Genomic DNA, 19,758 nt, shown 5'->3' with positions numbered 1-19,758 from the left:
AAGGAGTTATAGTTCTTGTTGGTATTTTAGGTTATTAACAAAAATAATATATGTATGTGTGTATATACACACATGTATATGGACATGTATGTGTATATATACACAAATGTATATGGACATGTATGTGTATATATATGACACAAATCTACACTATACAATGCAAATATGTGTATGTTTACCATGATCCTTCCTCATTCCTTCCCTTCATCAAAATTCACCCACCTTGAATCAGCCTTAGGGGCTTGTTCGGTCACAGCTGGTGGAACTGAACAATAAATATTTGCTCTTGGGTTAAAGGATTAGCCTTAACAGTAACACACTCTCATTTTTAATAGGTTTCTAAAAACATAATAAGCATATATGTCACCAGCAGTAGCTAACATTTACCAAATTCTAGGCGCAGTAACTAGCAATACTCAAAAACTTTAACTGCTGCTATTTTTATTTATTTATTCACATAACAAAACTATGTGTGTGGGCATTACTCTGGGCACTGGGAATACAGTAGTGAACAGAAGAGACAAAAAGCCTGCCTTGCGGTGCTTATACTCTAGTGGAGAAAGCAGACAATAAACAAGATAAATAAGTAAAATATAGAGCAAGTTAGATCCGAGCTGAAGGGTAAAATGAAGGGGGAGTGTCCTTTGGGCTAAGTCGGTCGGTCAGAGAAAGCTTCCCTGTGTGTGAGGGGTTAGCCATGAGGATGTCTGTGGGAGAGGATTCCAAGTTAGAGGCTGGCCCATGTGGTTGTTTGCTGACCAGCGAGCGGGCCAAGGAGTGGAGGCATGAGGTCTGGGGGGAACAGGGCCAGGTCTTCTGGGAGCTCCCTGGTCACGACGAGAATTTGGGCCTTAAGCTGTATGAGGGGGGAGAAGACTGACTACTCACCCTGACAGCGATACACTCTGTATGCCAAGTTGACAAGTGACTTGAAGCAAGAACACAAACAGAGCAACCAGCAGGAGGTTCCTGCAAAAACCCACCTAAGAGGTGACGGTGGTTAGACCTAGGGCGGCAACAGAGTAGTGAGAAGTGGTGGGATTAACAGACAGACCGCATGTCAGGTGTAAACAAGTAGCAAGAAGAAAACCCAGGCGTTTGGCCTGAGAGCCAGGAAGAACAGAGGCGCTGCTTACTAAGGTGGGGATGGGAGGGGGGCAGGTTTGGGCACCAGGAGGATGCCAAGGACTCGGTCAAGTGTTCTGCACATATTCACTCCCTCAATCCTCATAACAACGATGAGACAGACTCGACTTTATCATTCTCATCTTGTAGGTGAGGAAACAAGGCCACTACAGAAGTTAAGCAACTTAACCCAATTCTCTCAGTAGCTTAACTAGTAAGATTCACACTGGATGCTTAAGTGCTGACTGGCTGGCGGGGACACATATGGTGACTTCTAAATCAGATCTCGAATCATTAAACAAACGGCCATGATGGTTTGGGGGTTTTCTTAAGAGAAGAGGGAGAGAGATAAGCCCTGAGCATACTACCAACTGGAAGGCAAATATGATATCATGTAAAAGTACACACAGATATGAATCACGAATATATGAGCCCACAGAAAAATACCAAAAGGGATGGGAACCCAAATACTACCATTACCACTTATCCTTGGCAACATGTTAAGTATTTAATTTTTTTCTGTTTGTTTACCTTTGTCTTCTAATCTGCCTATAAGCAAGAAGAATTACTTAGTTTTCTTCAGTATTATAAATAAAACTTAACTCACAAAAACTAATTTATTGCAACTATGCATTTTTTGGCTGCCTTCCTTATAATATTTATGGTAATTTAAAAGCCAAATTGCAGGAATTACTAAATTTAGGGTCCTAGGGCTACACTAATATTTAGGTCCTGGGACCTAAACTGGTAAAAATTAGAAAAGGTGAAAGCAGGTAAGACTGATCATCAGTGAGCTAATTTGAGGATGCGGAGTGGATACAGTCCAGGACTAAATCTGTCATCCAGCCCCGAGAGTGACTGTTCTTCCCCACTCAAACGATGCCCCTGGTAAAGGAGGTGACACAGAGGCCTGCGAAGCCTCACAGATCCAAACTGTATGGGGAGGGGCTGGGCAGGTCCCCAGGAACAGAGAGAAAGCCGGGTCTCCGCCCGAGCTCTGCAGCTCAGACGGACGATGGGTCACAATTAACGGGGAGGTGAGAAAACTTACTAAAAACAGAGAGCACAAGAGTGAGGTTGGGCACTCCAGGTCAGTGGTCTTTGGCAGAAAATTGTGACTGGAGTTGGAGGCAAAGGAGATTTTCTAAACTGGTAGTGAGGAGGGCCCAGGCCACACCTGGGAAGTTACGGGAAGTTAAAGCAGTCAGTCAGGACAGAGCAAAGTCCATTTCCTATTCACTGTGGTGGGATGCAAGATGTGACAGCTCTGGAGGCTGGCAGGTTCCACCTGTGCCCCAGAGGGTATATGACACATAAACCCTATTGTGAAACACTGAACTGATCTGCCTATGCGCATTCTATCTGTCCTATGCACATGGAATCAATGCTACTGTATCTGCTAAGAAAACACTTTTCCAGAGGGACAGGTGCCTGTTATACCAGGGCCCAGATAGGATCTATTTCGACATTGGACTTATGTGAAGTGCTTCCAATCCCCACAACATACCATGTGGAACCTTGGGCAAGTCAGCTTCTCTGAGTCTCAGTCATCTTCACTGAGAGAACAACGACTCATTTTGAGGGGAGATTGGATCAAATGCCACAATGCATGTAAAAAAAATTCTTGTTACTCAAATATCAGCTGTGTGTAATCTGCTGTTTGAATAGGATGATAATGAACTGCTGATAACACAGATGAAAAGAAGCAGAAGAAAACAGACTTTGATTGAGCACATAACAGATGCAGCTACACGTAGAGGGAGAAGGAGGGCGAGATGTTCCCTGACTGTCATCTTGCTTTATTGCTGGAGAGGAACAGGACTTCTTATCAACCAATTAAATAATAGGAAAGATACGCCCAAAGGCTGCAATAACATGTGGAATTTTTTATCCCCATGAGTTTTATACTTGGATAGAGTTTGAACAACACACACTTTCAAAAACTGAGAGGCAGCCCTGGCCGGGCAGCTCAGCTGGTTAGACGAGCTCCCCACATTGTTCCAATACGCCAAGGTTGTGGGTTTGATCCCTGGTCAGGGAACATGCAACAAGCAACCAAGGAATGCATCAATAACTGGAACAATAAAACTCGATGTCTTTCTCTCTCTCTCAAATAAATTAAAGAAAAAAAGACTGAGACAGCCCTGGCTGTGCTGGCTCAGTGGATTGAGTGCCAGCCTGCAAACCAAAGGGTCGGTCACAGGTTTGATTCCCAGTCAGGGCACATGCCTGGGTTTTGGGGCAGGTCCCTAGTTGGGGGTGCACACGACAGGCAACCACACCCTGATGTTTCTTTCCCTGCCTTTCTCCCTCACCCTCTCTCTGAAAATAAATAAAATCTTTAAAATAAATAAAAAACCTGAGATATGTTACAATGAACAAATTCCTCAGAAGATAACCTTTACACAGCTTTGCTTTTTTGCTTGCTTCATGCAGCCCTTATCATGCAGTCTTCAATAATTCTTGATAGATAATTTAAAGATGCTCTGAAGCTCCATTGGAGACTAGTCTTGTGGTCCACAGTATGAGGTCAATTTATAATAAAATGAACCTGCCTTAAAAAAAGGCTCTTCTGGAACTTGCAAAATAAATTCTATTGAAGAGTAAGCTGGAGAGACCTGTTTGTTATCAAATGCTCTATACCAAGACCTTTTAAGAACTTTACTTAATCACAACCATCAAAGACTTAAAAACAATCGGAAAAATGTTGACAATAACTGTGGTTATTAACTACCTCAAGGAGTAGAAGAGGAAAGAGATAAGTATGTTGATCCAATCGGCTTAATGTGCAAAGAAGAGCTGATACAATTACAAGGGGGTAAAATGAAAGATAAATTTTAGCTGGAGAGTCTAGTCTGCTGAATAAAACAAAAAACAAAAATAATCGAATTATCAGCTAGAGCAGCAGTGACCAATCAGCAGAGGATTATGTCCTTGGAAATCAGACTCCATTCAGGGGAGAGCTAAATGCTGCAGATAAACTGGCTTATGTCGGCAGATACCCACCTAACAAACGAGGCCCCCCATATCCAGAGCCTTTACCGAAGGTTCATATACAAAAACATCTTTTCCTAAGTGGTCTTCTGAGATATGATACATGCTGCCACCAGACATGTAAAAACCCGCCCAGGTCCTCTCAGAGTGTAGCCCTAGAAAAGCCACACGGGAAAACTGCATCTGCTGCTTCTGGTGGGGCCGCCCAAGCTCCCGAACCGCTCCCAATACAGACGTCCTGACAGGTCCTCAGCAGGCTCTGCCGACAGCACTCCTATCTCCAGGTCTTTTGCTTTCAGCGTGGAAGCAATTTTCAAAGATCCTGCCCAGTGACTGTTCCACTGGTTTCTCCGTAGCTCGACACGACTGCTCATGCCAGAACGTTCTACCTCGTGCCCGCCGATGCCTCACCCAGTAGGCTCTTTGCACTGTACCCCATATCCTAACTATCTGATGGCTCCTTTCCTTTTTCTCCAAATCTTCTTACCACCAATGGGCCAATATATCCCGCAACATGATATATTTTCATAGAGCATCCCATACAATCTGCCTTGCACTACTTCTTTTAAGCAAATATCTAATCAAAAAAAAAAAAAAGCCTTGGTAGAAAACATATACCAGCATATACACATGGCAAGGTTTTGCTCTGGAATAAAATATATCCGAGCAAAGTTGTGAGAGCCCCCAAGTTAGTGAACTCTATCTCCTCATTAAATTCCATATAAAATTCAGAGATTCACAAAGAGACCCCAAAACCTCACGTGAGATGTACTACCACAGAAGGCAATTAAAGATAAGTAGCTCTAAATGCAACAGAAACCGTAACTTCTAGAGAGGTCATCCCTTCCCACCACCCTGGCACCCAATGTCTTTACTGGCCAAGTGTAACTGAGCCCAAGTTGTGATCATTTCGCACCTGGACAACAGCAATGGCGTCCCGACCAGCTGCCGCTTCCACCCATGCTCCCCTCTTCTCTACGCAGCCATCAGAATGACTTTTAAAATTCAGATCTGTTCATATTCTTCTCTAAGGACTCATATCACACTTGGAACAAAATCCAAACTCTTTAGCCCTGGCTGACAAGGCCTACCGGGTCCACTGTCCACACCTTGTGACCTCCTGGTTCACACTTTGCCCCGGCTCCCTTTGCCACATGGTCCCTTAGCTGTTCTCAAGTCTCAGAGACTCTGGACTCTGCACTTGCTCTGCTTCCTGCCTGGGCTGCTCTGCCCTCACTTGTTTCAGGTGTCCGCTCAACTGCTACCTCATTGGAGGCCTCTCCTGATCCCCTATCTAAAATACCACCCCTCCCCACCGTCCCCAGCACTGCTAACCTATTACAGGTCTTCTTCTTCATTTCCCTGACCACTCCCAGGTACTGTATACCCATTTGTTTACTGTTGGCTTTGGCCTGGCCAGAAGGGAAGCTCCATGAGGCATCGGAGCCTCTCCTCACTGCAGTACCACCAGGGTCTGCTCAGACCACAGAAGGCTGCTCAGTACGTACAGGCTGAATGAACAAATGAACCCTAAGTGAGCATTTTCTCTGGGTCAGGCTCTGTGCAGGGCAGTGGGACATAAAGATGAATGACGGACAGGACCCAGTCTTTTCTCTTGAGAAACTTCCAGTCTAGCAGTGAAGGAGACATACACAAGGAACAGAATGGAAGGGGGTGTGAGCTTTAAGTGGCTGAGGGAAACTGTGCAGGGAAACTGATGAGACAGGCCAGATCGGGGCCAGACCATGAAAACCCCGAGCTTTGTGCTTAGGACTTGGGTCTCCATCTGCAGACCCATCATACATCACTAAGTAGGAATGGAAAGTGCTAATAAATCTGAAATTAGAATTCACTGAACTTAGCATTTGGATAAGGAACTGCGAAGTTCTAGGTTTCTAGGAAATGCCACTGCCTACACAGAAGACTAAGCTGGAAGGAAAAGATAAAAAATCTGGTGTGAGGCCAAGTTGAGTTGTGGGGTCTACGAGCACCACCTAAGTCAGAATGCTTTCACTGGCGGTGAGAAAACCCTTGACGAGGAAGTTCTGCCATTCTGCTCCCTGGCCTTCCTCTTTGCCAGGTGTTTACAAATCCTACCAGCCACACGTGCATCACACAGAGGTGCCACGTGTTAGCCGCGATTCAGCCATGCATGAGAAGTCCTTACCAGGTCTGTGAGTTTAAGTCTGTCTCATGCTTTCTTAAAACAAGGGATGCCTGTGTTGCAGTGAAGTCTGACACAAATGCAGAGATTTCCCAGGACTTTTTCCTAGTCAGTGGCTTGAAAGTCCAATTCTAAATGGGGAGACAACATTATTCACAATTTTAAAAATCACAAAGTTCTTAAGGACAGGCATTATTGCTGCTTTCCACTTTGCAATGTCATGGAAATTCCACATGGATATATGTATATATGAACATATATACGAACATATATACATATAGACATGAGGGAGTGATGTTAAGAATGAAGGGAGGCAAAACAAAATTAAGTGCAAAAACAAAGCTTATGTTTACCAGTAAAGGACAACTGCAGACAACGTAAGGACAGACCCAGATGTCACCACGTTACAAACTCCACACCAAGGCTTCCTGGCACCTCAAACATCTGGGCCAAAGGCACTGCTGCTGGGGGACTGTGCCCAAACTCCAGCGATCTCATCTCTTAGTAAGTCATTCTCTACCATTTCTGATTCTGCAGCCTCTGAGTCTTCTCTAAAAAGTAGATACAGAAGCAAAAAAGGAATGGGCTGATTTTTTAAAGGGCTCCAAACAGGGATTACTGGCCAAACAGGTTTCACTGTGAGGAGTCGTGTGCGACGTGCCGCCTAAGTAGCAAACCTCCTGGTGGACACTGGGAAAAGGGTCAGGACTCAGAAGGGTCAGGAAGAAAAGGAGGGAGAGCTGGCCTTTCTGTCCAACACAGTATTTCATAACCGAAGTCTCCATTTCTCCACCACGCTGGGCAAACAGAAACGCTACAGTGCAACGAGGCATCTCTGACTCGAGAGAGCATTTTGGTCTTCTCCACAAGAGCTGGGAAAGGCAACCTGTCGATACCCACAAGGTCTGTCCTCCTTCCTCTTACATGGCTGGGGTGCCACACACAATGAAGAGGGGTCTCCGGGGGTAGAATGGGAAACCAGTGGAAGGACAGGGGGTAGGATGCTCAGGGTTGTCGTGACAACAGAAGGCTTCCACTTCCCATGGCCCTACCCCATCAGCATGGAAACTAGAGAGAGGGCTTTAAAGAATACGTAGTTACTTCCATGTCTTCAGTACAAAAAGACAAAAAAATTTTTTAAAAGCTCTGCAGGTAATAATATTTGGCCCATTCCATCTCATTAAGATAAAATAAAGCATAGTTGTACAGAACAACAGAAATCTTCAACTCTAAGGGGCTCTGATTTTATCTGAGAAAAACCAGGTTCCTGAGGTTCAGTCACCCATAGTGCCAGCATGTTAGGGCCACGGCTGGGGTGGGAATCCAGGCTGCCTGTGAACCCAGCCCTGGGTTAACTCTGTCCCAGGCAGAATACCCACTGGTTCCTTGCTATTGAATCATGTAAATAAACAAGCGACTACAATATAGTACCAGTATAACATGGCAATAAGTACCAGTATAACATGAAATAAAGCAAAACAGATATGAGGAAAAGTCCCTACTGAGAAATATATAAACAGTAGTATAGTGTAAAGAAATTAGTCCTATGGTTAGGACACTTCTTTAGAATAAGAATAAATTATTTAAAAGTCACAGGGTTGTGAAAGATTTGGACTCATACGTGGTTTAACTTAACCAAAGTTATATTCTGAGTCAGTAAATTATTTGCCTTCACGTAAAAATTATGCTGAAAAAAACAGAAAAAAAGTTCCCATAAACAAAACAACAAACCTTAGGAAAAACTGAGACTACATAAGTTAGTTGACTCTGACTCTTTAGAGAAAAAGATATTGGCATTTTTTTCTAATGTACTTCTAGAAAAAAAGAAGTTTAGAAGTTAAAAGTTTAAAAGTCAAAAACAGAAACTTAGGTTTGGCAGCCAAAAGAATGTAATTAATAAATTCAAAGCATCTCACATTCTAAAGCTTATTGCTGTCTATTTATTTAGCCTCGTAAAACTGAAGCAAACCCAAAAAGGTCTTCCATCAAATCAAATGCAGCCCAGATTATCATTTCCATTTCAAATTCAGCTAAAAGTCTAGGATTGCCATGCCAGCCCAAAAATAAACACTGGCCACTTAAACAACTTCCTTTACACAAATTAAAACAGTTCTGGCAGAGTCAGGAATTGCTTTTATTTCCGTTTGCAGATATGTCATTTATAAGGTGAAAAAACACAGTCCTTATGAACATACCAGGAAAATACTCATCATTTCTGTCCAAGTTCTGCATAAACTCTCTCTACATTTCCTTTTCCAGATTTAAGACGATTTCTGCAATACTGAACCATATTGTGGGTTATGAAAAAGTCACTACAGAGAAACTCAGTGCCTTAACAAACCAATTTCCAACTCCCAAGCATGGAAGCTGTAAAGATGTTCCAGTAACAGGAAAATCAGACAGTGATGATGAGGGCACATGGGTGTTTTGTTTGCTACACAACGCAAGCAAACAGCTTGCCTGAAGGGATATATGTTGAGTTTAGAGCTAGGGATATGAAAGCCACTTTAGATCCACCCGAAGCTGAAAGAAGGTACCTATTAAAAACCCTGAGAAATGTGAATGGAATAGCCACATACTGCTTTAATGGCCACGCATCCTAGATGGTGCAAAGCCACAAGGTTCATCTGCACTGCACCTGCCTAAACAAAGTCACTCCCTGAGGGTACTGTTTTCCCAACAGCCCAAGCCACTCTGGAATAGCTGCTCTGAGTTCTATGCTTGCAACCTCCTTAAATGCCTGTTGCTAAGGTTCCAGATGTCTGACTCTGCTTGGTAAAAGCTATAGAGCCATTTGTGGTGCTTAGGCCAACTGTCCAGAGTCTACTGATGGGTTAACCCCACCAACAGTGGACGGTTTATCTGTGGTTCCACAGCCTATACATACTCTCTGAAGGTGTCTGAGGGTTTCCTGTGAAGTGAAAACAAGAACAGCATCTCTCACAATCCTGTTCACCGTTCTGTACCAATCTGGTGTGAAACCGGCAATAAACATGGTGTTTTCTTAAAGCTGCCAGAGCTTTAGTTGGTTATCCGGTTTTTAAAAAAGTGGGGGAGTAATATGCTCTCATTTCATTGCTTCATACATTTCATTTCCAAATAATGAGTATTAAACATCTGCAGTGCAAACTCTGCGATCAGTGAGTCTGAGAGCTTCTGCTTCACTTACTTGTATTTTAAGAGCAGCCACTGAATTAACCAGAGTCCTACGAGGATCATGCCGTTAATTTCACAAATAGAAAAGGCCCACTGCACCCGGTTAAAATGGTCAAAAAATGTGTCCGGTAGTGGAGGCTGCTTCTCCTTAGGAGGTACGCGTTCATGGACGACCGAAATCATCACTGTGGTGAGAACAAAACAGGAAAGTGCATAAAGAAAGGCCAGAAAAGTCTTGCCCCACTCCATGGGGTACTGGGAGCGTTCCAGTTCTGGCATGGGGATCTTTATCATCTCCTTCCTGTACCCATTTGGCATCCCGTTGGGTTTGACCTTGATGCTGAAGCTGCTGTCAGGTGCGGGGGCGCCCGTGCCAATGCTCAGGTGCCCGTTGGCATGGCCGTTCTTGTGTTCTTCCATGTGGTGCTCCATTTTCAGGGTCTCTATCATGTCCAAGAGCCGCTGACCACTGTCAGAGGAGACTCGGCACAAGGGGGGTTTTGTGAAATCCTCCAGGGTTAGGTTGATCAAGTCCCGGCCCGTGAAGTGCTCCAGAGGCTCGCAGTATTCTGGCATAGCATTCTCCAGCAGCCAGTCTGCCACCTGCTTGGGTGACCAATAAACCACCTCCTTCATTGTACTGGCAGACAGCAAGCAGTCCCCAGCTTGCTCTCGGCAGGTCAGCAGTCACCGTTCCTATGCGGCAGGATGCGGGCCCTGCGCAGCGTGCTCATCCTGTCAGGCCTCATGACAGAGACTGGGTGGCGAGAGGGTCAGGGCAGTTTTTAAACACCTCATGCAGCTGTCCAGGGTTCTTGAGTACCCGAGCATTCATTCAGCTCATTTTTCAACAAGATTCTTCCTTCTGGGAGACAAGAGAAAAAGTCAAGATATTGGGACTTCCAAATCAATTCCCTCAAGATGCAAAACCTTAATATGCATAAGGAAAATGGAAAACCAGTTCCTGATAAAGTCTAGTTTTCAAACATGGATTAGTTAGAGGAACCACGGATTCCCCAGGTAGCCTTCCCTGAAAGAGCATTACAGGGACCTGACAATGGATAAAGTCAAAGGGGAAATGTTTTCCAGCCTCCTCAATGGTGTGTTTTCTAAGAAAAAATTCAACAGTGCTTTGGACACTGTTCAGCATGGATCAGCGATTCTTTTGTGCTTCCTGGGATAATCTGGAAGGACATGGCAAGTCTGCATAATCTACCATCCCACCTAGTGAAGGAAGTTCTAAAAGATACATAACACAGCAACTTAATAGACACTATAGAAATGTTGAGCTTCAAGATAATTTGATCCAACAATTTTATATTCTTTCAAAGAAAAATTTACAAATCCCTTTCCAAAATATGCTTGCACCCCTAAATCTACAAAAATGTTACAGGTGCAGCTGCTTGGGTTGGAATGCAGGTGGAGTTTTCCTGGGGGCCAGGTCGCCCACTCTCTCTCACTGGGCCCCTCTACCTGGCTCTGTGCTTCGTGGAATCCCACGGTTTTAAAATCAGTGACCCGCTTCAGCTCCCTCATTTATAAATTTGGTAACTAAATTGCAGGAAGGTCAAGGAACTTGCCCAGGGTCAAGTTGAGGCTGCATTGAAGAGCTGTAAGTTTCTAAGTCCTAAAGTTCAATGTACTATTTATTATGTGGCACTAACCAATTCCCACCTGCAGGGGAGATTCAAAAAGCAGGACTGAAAATTTTGTATGTTAGTGTAAATATACATTTAAATATAAATAATACATCTGCTCTATTTAAACACAATGTTTAATGAACACAGCACTGCATAAAACAACTGAGAAACACACATATCACATAATGACCGAAAAATCAAACTTGATGACAGGCCTGGGGCGTTGTCTGCTTTTCTCTCACCCATCTTTCTCTAACAAGCCTGTCTTTCTTTTGTTGCAGTTGCTTAAAATTAAAAGCAAGTTAAGGAACTAAAGATTTTTTTACCCTGAAGCTGCTTTTATTTTCCCGGTTATTGTTTTTAGGCTGTTTATTAAGAAACCAGACTCAGAATGAACCTTTGACCCTCCACTCAAGAAATTCATACGGAGAAACCTGCTTCGGGAATGAAGTCCTGGCATGCTCACCTTAGTCTAACTTGAATGAAGTGCGATATTAGCAAGACTTCCAGGTTCTGTTAGCTAGATGGCCCGTGTCCCATTGCTTCTGACTTGCTCAGGACTGGCCTGCCCTGTGAGTTCCCCTCTTCCTCAAGTGCCCGTACCTGTGAACTGCCCACTCTCACTTCTGAAACCCAGGACGCCTCCCACCCACTTTTCTCCTTTGTCCAAAATGTCTTATCTACCCCATGTTGCCTCCCTGTCTTGGGAGTTTTTATGCCAATGTGAATTCCCCATGCACATGTAGTAAAAACTTGATTTTCTCCAGTTAATGTGATTATTAGCCTACCCAGGAAGAACTTAGAAGGTGAGAAGAAAAAACACTGTTTCCGGTCCCCACACATGGAAAGTTAAAAATAATTATTTGGCGCTATCACAAAACCTGGTTGGGAATGTACCGTGGCCTCTGGCCAAAGACAGACCTCAGCTGGACTCTCAGCAAGTCCCACACACACCCCTTAGGGGAGCTCCGGCTCATTCATCTGTCAAATGAGTAGAGTCAAATGTCTCCTTGACACAGTTGTTGTTGGTACGTAAAAAACCAAATGTGGAAGTTGATGATGCATAACTTAGCACTAACAGGGTTCTGTGGTGCCCACATCCTTTTCCTTTCTTAAACCTTCTATCCTCCGAGACGCCTACTGCCCGCTGCGCCTCACTGTGAAAACGCCCTGCCCGACAGAGGGCTAACCTGTTTTTCCCCTCAAATGATGGGTGTTGTGTTAAATGTAAAAACACTTGCACAGATTTACAGATACAAGAGCTAGAAATTACTGATGGCAAAATTTCCCTAACTGTGTTTTGTGGAATAATAATCTGATAAAAGGCTCCATGCTTAAAAAAAAAAAAAACAATCAGTCTGGGAGCTGCAGGCTCAGATTTCCCCTGTGACAGCAGTGCACATCAGCAGCTTAACACTCCAGAAAACCTCCAGTAACGGAACTGTTTCCCCAGATTTCTCAAAAGGACTTCAGTAAGGCTCTCCGCCCCACACCCCTTTTCTCCCCAGTACCTCCTATTGGCGCCCTCTGTGGCACCTGTGGCACAACCAAGACCTGAAGTCAGGCCTCCTGATTTCAAAGTCCAAACTTGTCTCTACTGAGCCCCCAAATCTGACTGTGGAGTAACGACAAACAATATGTTTGCTCCTGATCTCCCATTCCAAATAGCAACCAGTCAAGTGGCAGTACACTTAAAAGATATTCCAGAACCCGCAAAAGGATGTGGCGTTCTCTCTTCTGAGCATCCACAGTGCTGTGCGCCTTCCCTATGACACTCTCTTGTGGGTAAGTGGCTGTCTAGACCCCCCCGGGCGCCTATGAATGGCTGTGGAAGGGCTTCAGTCTGGAGCATCCAAGTCTCACATTCCCAGGGCTCAGAATGTGCTCAATTAGTATCAGCCCAATAACTCAAGAAATGTGCCTCACATGGTTTAATGGAAAATAAAGCTGCAGAAGATGCCCTGCTTTAAAACAATGTGCATAGTTGAGAAAAATCAGGTGGACTTTCTCTGGAGAAAAATATGAAACCTAAGAGAATCTGACCACTTCAGAACCATTGCCGAGGAGCTGTGATCGTCACTAGTACTGCCCAGAGTGAATGAGAAGACAGACACACCAAATGGGGGTCCAGGCAGAAGGTCCTGTAGGAAAGGGCATCTCCTGGCACCAGACTCCAGGCTTCTCCCCAAATATTTCTCAGTACAATTAGGGTAACAGCCAAGGGAACCCTCAACATCTTGAAGTGAAAAAATTCTCAAGAAAAATTCTTGGCATGTGAGGCCCAAGAAAAATGAATATAGGCTTTTCATGTAGATTCTTCACTGCTCCCTCTGTCCAATGCAGGAAGTCTCCTGGGAGGGGAATCTCCCTCAGAACCACAACAACCAGACCGATGCCAAGGTGTTATCTCACTTCTCTCTGATGGGGGAGCAGTCAAATAATCTCCTCTTAAGACATAATAATCTTTAAAACAGAAAAGAAAATCAAGGGGAATGAAACAATGTAGGCTCTCTGTCTCTGTCACACACACACACACACACACACACACACACACACACACACACCCGTCCCCGCCACCCCCCCCATCCCCGGCATTGCAAGCCTCCACCCAAATGAAGGAACACAAATCTTGCAAAGGCAAGTCCACCAGGCAGTCTCTGATAGCCAGAGGAACTCTTAAGACAGCAAGAGAAGTAAAAGGCTCCCAGTAATAACCAGGACAACAAAAATGTTTGCCCCTAAAGAGAGTCCCGGTGCTTCCCCTCATTGGAATTCTCCATGTACTCCCTTCCTTCAACCAGTCTGAGCTGCTCCTTAATCTTTAAGGTCCTTCTCTGCAAAGCCTTTCCAGACCAGCCCACTTCACCAGCCTCCCCCCCCTCCCTGATTTCCTGTATCACTACAATCCGAGACACACCCTATCATTCAACTGTTCCGTGTGCATGGTGTGATGCAAAGAGCACCAGCTGTGTGAGTCAGGGAGCAGGCCGCTGAGACCCAACTCAGCCACTTCCCTTCCTGACAAGGCCCTTATCTTCTCCAAGATGTAAGGGCCTTGACCAGCTACCTGCCTCTCCTCACGGGGAAGAGACTCACGTGTCACTGCCGTGACACGGCAGTCGTGGAGAAGGAATGAAAGACACTAATCACTCCAAGAGATAGGCATCGTTCTTTTCCTAACGTCCTGCTTCCTCTCTAACGCCCAGCTGGGTCACAGTGACATGTCATAAATATTTGCTGAAGCTGCCACTTCCAAATGGCATTTTTAAAAGCCCAATCATCACGATACATGAGTAAAAACAGCCCTCCAAATTTCAGGAGAAAACAACCTTTTATTTTTCAAGCGGGCTTTGAAGCTAGCAAATAAAGACATACATGCTGTTCTCCTGTAGCTGATGCTCCACTGGTACAAAAAGGGAAAAAGCTCCTTTTTACGGAAGTGAACTGTTGGACGGCTACATGGCCCCCAAAGGCCGCTGCTAAAAGGTGTGGACCTAACAGACCCCAGAGCCCAGCTGAAGAGGAAGAGGGAGAGGTGAGAAAGTGGCTCTCCCCTGGTCTCACACACTCAGTACAGAATATACCTGGGCATTTATGAAAAAGGAAAGGCAAAGTGTTTTCACATCTCGGCCCAGAAGACGCTACATTAGGCTGGGCTCAGAAAACAGCTACTACCACCACCATCTGGAAAAGCCACCCAGAATCCCTAACTGGGAGGATGTTAAGAAATAACACACAACTCACACCATTAGACATATTTCTCAGAATTGGGAAGAAATAATAAAAGAGTAGTTACTGTATATAAAATCTTCATCATAAAATATTACAGAATTTGAGGTGCCAGAAAAGGTGCCAGAACTCGCTCATCTGGAATTTTTAGACCTAAGGCAACTCAAGTCCAGTGAGACTGTGATTTGCCTAAAATCTCATACACAGCAAAAAGCTGGTCCTGGGGCTAGACAGAAACCCCAAATGCTCACCAGGGCTCTCCCACTGCAAATATTCAACAACAGCCTCACAGATTTGGGCACATACACAGGACAGTCTAGAAAGTCTTAATTTTGAAAGAAAGTATGGAGAGCAGGATGACAGCTGGCAGTTGACAAGGAGGAAGGTAGGGGGTGTAGGGACTGAGCAAAAAGGAAAAGGACTCATGGACATGGGCATCAGTGTGGTGATTACTGGCGGGAGAGGACATAAGGGGTGTAAATGGTAATGGAAAAAATACAATAATGATTAAATTTTAAAAAAGGATAAGCAAAGATGACCTGCTGTTCTATTAAAATTGCATTTCTTTGATTATAAAAAAAAGCATGGCATTTGAAATGATAAAGGGCATGAACAACAACACATTCATCACAGACTCTAAGGCAGTGGGGTTTTTCTATCCGGTCTCAACTAAGGAAAATATAAATTTGCCAGATATGGTTTGGTTCCAATTCTTAAAATAGATTATTTCAGTTTTCAATGTTCCAAAAGCCATCAGATAATATGCCATGACACACTACATACTATTTAATTATCAAAGCCAGATCTCTAAAAGCAGAAAAACAACTTAAAGCAATTATCCTTGTCATGAGAAAGTAAACATTAACCAAGCAAAACCACTAAACAAATCATTAATATATATTCTTTCATCCTTATTCAAAAAGAATCTAGTATATTATCTTGCTATCTGGCATTGTCTAGAAAAAAAAACAAAAAACCTGACATATGAAACATACACTGAACACCCATTTCCAAGAATGAGAACAGCGTGAAATGCACAGCACGACCACCCACGGGGCAGGCACTCAATCAACCTGCGTCCTGAAGCTTGCTCTGCCATTAACTTCACCTCCAACCCCAGGGCCTCGGTTTCCTACAATGAAATAATTTATTCCTTCCGCTCATTCTAGTAGTAAGGGAGTTTATACAGACCTTATAGTGCTTTGGAAAACATAAAGCAATGCATAAAAATGCAAGAAACTATAAAACCATAATTTACTCTTCTTGGATGATTCAGTGAACTTTTAAAAGGAGTGCTATGAAATCAAGAACTGAATTTTTCCTATTTTTTTTAAGGCATGATGGACCTGAGACTGAACAAACGAAACTGGTATGGCAGTGAAGGAACCACAGGGAAGTTCCAGATGTTTCTAAACACTCATAATGGCAAATGAAAGAAGGAAGTAGTGCATGCATAATTAGTTTTATATGCATACAGTCAACTAAACTTTCTGCTTCAGGCATCAAATCTTTAAAAGCAGCAGCAAAAGTAACATGGGCATATACATTATTTTACTCTATGAGCTTTATAAACTTAATCAAGATCAAAATTTGGTGAGCATGTAGTATTTTGCTCAGACTTGTAACAGGAAACTACATGTGGGTACCGTATTAAAGAACAATGCAAATCAAGAAGTGATACTATTTTATTATGAAAGAGGTGACCTGCCTTTCTGTAAATGCTTCAAGTCCACAGAAAGGTCTTTATATTGACTAGAATTTGCATAAAAGTCAGTGATATCCTAATACACCTTCTAGGGCAATGTATCCCATTGAAATACTCATAAAGAAGGTTTTTAATTCTTCTCTAATTCAATTTAGATAGTTCCAGGATGCTTTTCTCCAAATTTAATTAGTTATAGATTTGTTGTTGTTATTTCACATTTAAAGAGGTACCTTAAATAGGCAGAAATCACAAAACTGTAATTATGGGAAGAACGACAAAACAGCTAAAATAACAACCATACAGCCTTGCCGAAGGACCTACATTATTTATTTCAATCTACAGCTGGGGAAATTTTAGAAGATTACTTTTGATGCCTTAACCTTTAAATCACCTTTTATTTTAAGTTGCTATTACGTGTAGTGTTCACAATTCCACAGACTAAGCCTGGTTCACAAACAAAATCAGCATTATGAAACAGATCCTTGAACTAAGTATAAGCTGACCTATTTTGCTTAGACACAAGACAGAAAGGCAGGCTGAAGTGCACATATTTGCCTTTCGGTACACTTTGGGCTGTTAGACTTTGCGCTGTTAAAAAGCCCTGTGTGACAACGACGTCTCTCTATCTTCTCCACACCTTGTTTATTTAACGATATTTGATACTCAGATTTCACAATATGTACTGCCGAAATGTACACCTTCTCAGCGGTGGCCTTGGAGCTTTCCTAACAGTCTCCGTCCCAAAATGACAAATTCCAATGTAGCCCCCCTCAGGGCTCCAGAGAAAAAGAGATGATTTTTTTGCTGACAAAATTAGTAGATACGACCCATGGACAAGAAACCAGCCACGTGAACTCTGCACTGCAAATCATCATCGTGGTTGTTCTCTGACAACAGCGTGAAATGCAGAGCTGTCCCCTCCATTCCGTGGAGAGTCCTTCCATCAGCAAGACTAGCTACTTCTGTTTTCCACACTCCCGGCCTCCATTTAGGTCACTCTGTAATGGAATGTAAATATTTAGTAACCAGAAAAGTCAAAGACTCATTTATTGTGGGCAGAGACTGGGCAGAGATTGCAAAAGAGACCGATACTGTTTTTGTAAACATACGTGTACTATAAATGTCCATATGATATTTGTAAACATACACATATTTGTAAACATACATGTACTATACATATCCACAGAAAAAAGTTAGAAGGTATGTATATCAATTTCTGTTACTTTGGTGATAAAATTATAAAATAATTTCATGGTTTATTTTTTCAGTATTTTCTATCAGTAATTCCTTGATAAATGCGTGTTACTTGTGTTCAGTAAAGTGTCTTCTTTTAAGCAGATTCTGTGTTTTTAAACATGTAGGCTGCAACATAAAATTAAAAATAGATGCTTCTTACATTAGCTTTCTTTACAAATATGAAACAGGCTTGCAGATTTCTCTAAATAAGTGGAAACTTTGCCCTCTATGTATAATTAGGTTCCCAAATTTTCATACTCCCCAAACACAACAGTCCTGGCCATTGAGCCAAGTTGCCAACAGAAATAAAGCTGACATCTGAACCGAAGTGCATAAAGAAGTCCCAGTCTCAGAGAGTTCTCACCATTCAGGAAAACAACAACACAGCAGCAGAATCACAACTGCTCTATCACCTGCATTTCCTTCAATGTCCATCTACTCGCTCTCCTGCCAAATGTAAAAGACCATTAGAAAACTCTGCCTTGTTGACATTACAATAAGGACACATCTGTACAGCTCCAATGACAACTCTCAGTACAGCTTCCCCCCGAGGGGTTCAGTCTTGGACCCCAATTACCAACACTCTGAAGATGATCTATTCCCACTCAACTGATTAATAGCCCCTCTTAACTGAAAATGGTGGGGCTGTTTTAATATTCATCTGGTTTATCTGTAGGCCTTGGACACAGACTCACTCTAGCAGCACTCAAGAATGTTAGGGCACAATCAGCGTTCAAAGTCACTGGCTCTCAAGTCCAGCTGATGCGCACAGTGGTGATCTCATCTGCCCCCAGAGGCCTGGGAAAAGGATCTCTAGCTCTACCGCATTCCACTCTGTTCTGTTCCTTCCTCCCCAGTCTGTTCTTTCAAAACAAGAACTAAAATCCTTTTATACTATATGCTTGTTCGGCTGGAATAAAAAGATGGTGTGTGCCTCTTAATCTATCTTACAAGTATATCCGGGACAAGAAAAAAGTCAAATGGCTTAAAAAAAAATGAGGCCACGCTTTGCTATCCTCCCTTTGTTTTTAAGAAACTTCAGTGCAATATTCTGAGGTACACGGGCAGCCTGGCTTAGTTTACTCATCTGTAAAGGAAAACCAATCCTGCATTCCCACGGGCTGTAATAAGGGTTAGAAATCTAAGATGGCATTGGATACATGTATAGTAACAGGAGCTGTTCTATGCGAGACAAAGTCCAGCTCCTTCCTCTTTTCTTCTCTTTTTTGCAGAAATTTCAATAGTGGTCAGTTAAGAGACTGAAGAAGGAAGTGGGAGTGCAGGCTGGAGGCTGGGGATGATGGCGGCAGGGCCAGCACCAGAGGAAAGGCATGTGGTCACTGCCTCACGTCCCTTGCTCCTGCCTCATCCCCACATCTCCTCACACCCCCAGGATAAACAGGCGAGATAAAAACGGCAGTCTGGGGAAGTCACTTTACTGGGTTCTCAACTTCAGATGTCTTCAGGGCCCAGGCAAGTGAAGTCCAACTGGGTCACAAAGAATAGGGAATGGGGAGGACAGAGCAAACAACAAGGCAAGCCATACCCAGTGCAATTTAAATTTAATTGTTGTAGTGAAAAACAGACCAAAAAACATGCAAACTGAACCTGGCCCATGGGATTGCCACTTTGTGACTCTCTTGCTCCATCATCCACTACATCTAATTGGCCACTAACTCCTGGAGATTCTACCTTGAAGGTGCTCTCAAATCTGCTCCTTTTTTCCTGTTCTCATTTGCTTCTGCTTAAGTTTCTGCCTCCTGTGTGGCTCAACTGCAATCTACCTCCACGCCATTATCAGATGGGTCTTTTTGTAAATAATGTAATCTCCACACTTGATGCTTAAGACCTGTGGAGGCTCCCAAAGCTCTCTGGACAATACTGACTCCCTCCCTGGCTTAGCACCAAGCCTTCCGCCATCCAGCCTATTTCACCACCTTTACCTTTCAGCCTTTCCCTACAAGTACTGGGACTGCGTTACACCCACACTCAACTGTGAGTAGCTTCCT

General features: G+C 43.4%; 1 protein-coding gene across 1 annotated transcript in view; it reads right to left on the bottom strand.

Annotated features, from left to right (window-relative positions):
• The window catches only part of SGMS1 (sphingomyelin synthase 1), a 93,319-nt gene that overhangs the window by 29,525 nt on the left and 44,036 nt on the right, over positions 1-19,758 (bottom strand). Inside the window, exon 2 of the mRNA XM_037159867.2 lies at positions 9,453-10,304. Coding sequence (XP_037015762.2) covers positions 9,453-10,075 — 623 coding nt within the window. The 5' untranslated portion in view covers positions 10,076-10,304. The remainder of the gene's footprint in view (positions 1-9,452; positions 10,305-19,758) is intronic.

The sequence above is a fragment of the Artibeus jamaicensis genome, unplaced genomic scaffold, assembly GCF_021234435.1.
Source record: "Artibeus jamaicensis isolate MK-2021 breed Jamaican fruit bat unplaced genomic scaffold, CSHL_Jam_final contig_332, whole genome shotgun sequence".
NCBI classification, from domain to species: Eukaryota; Metazoa; Chordata; class Mammalia; order Chiroptera; family Phyllostomidae; genus Artibeus; species Artibeus jamaicensis.
This window is presented reverse-complemented; position numbering and strand designations above follow the sequence as displayed.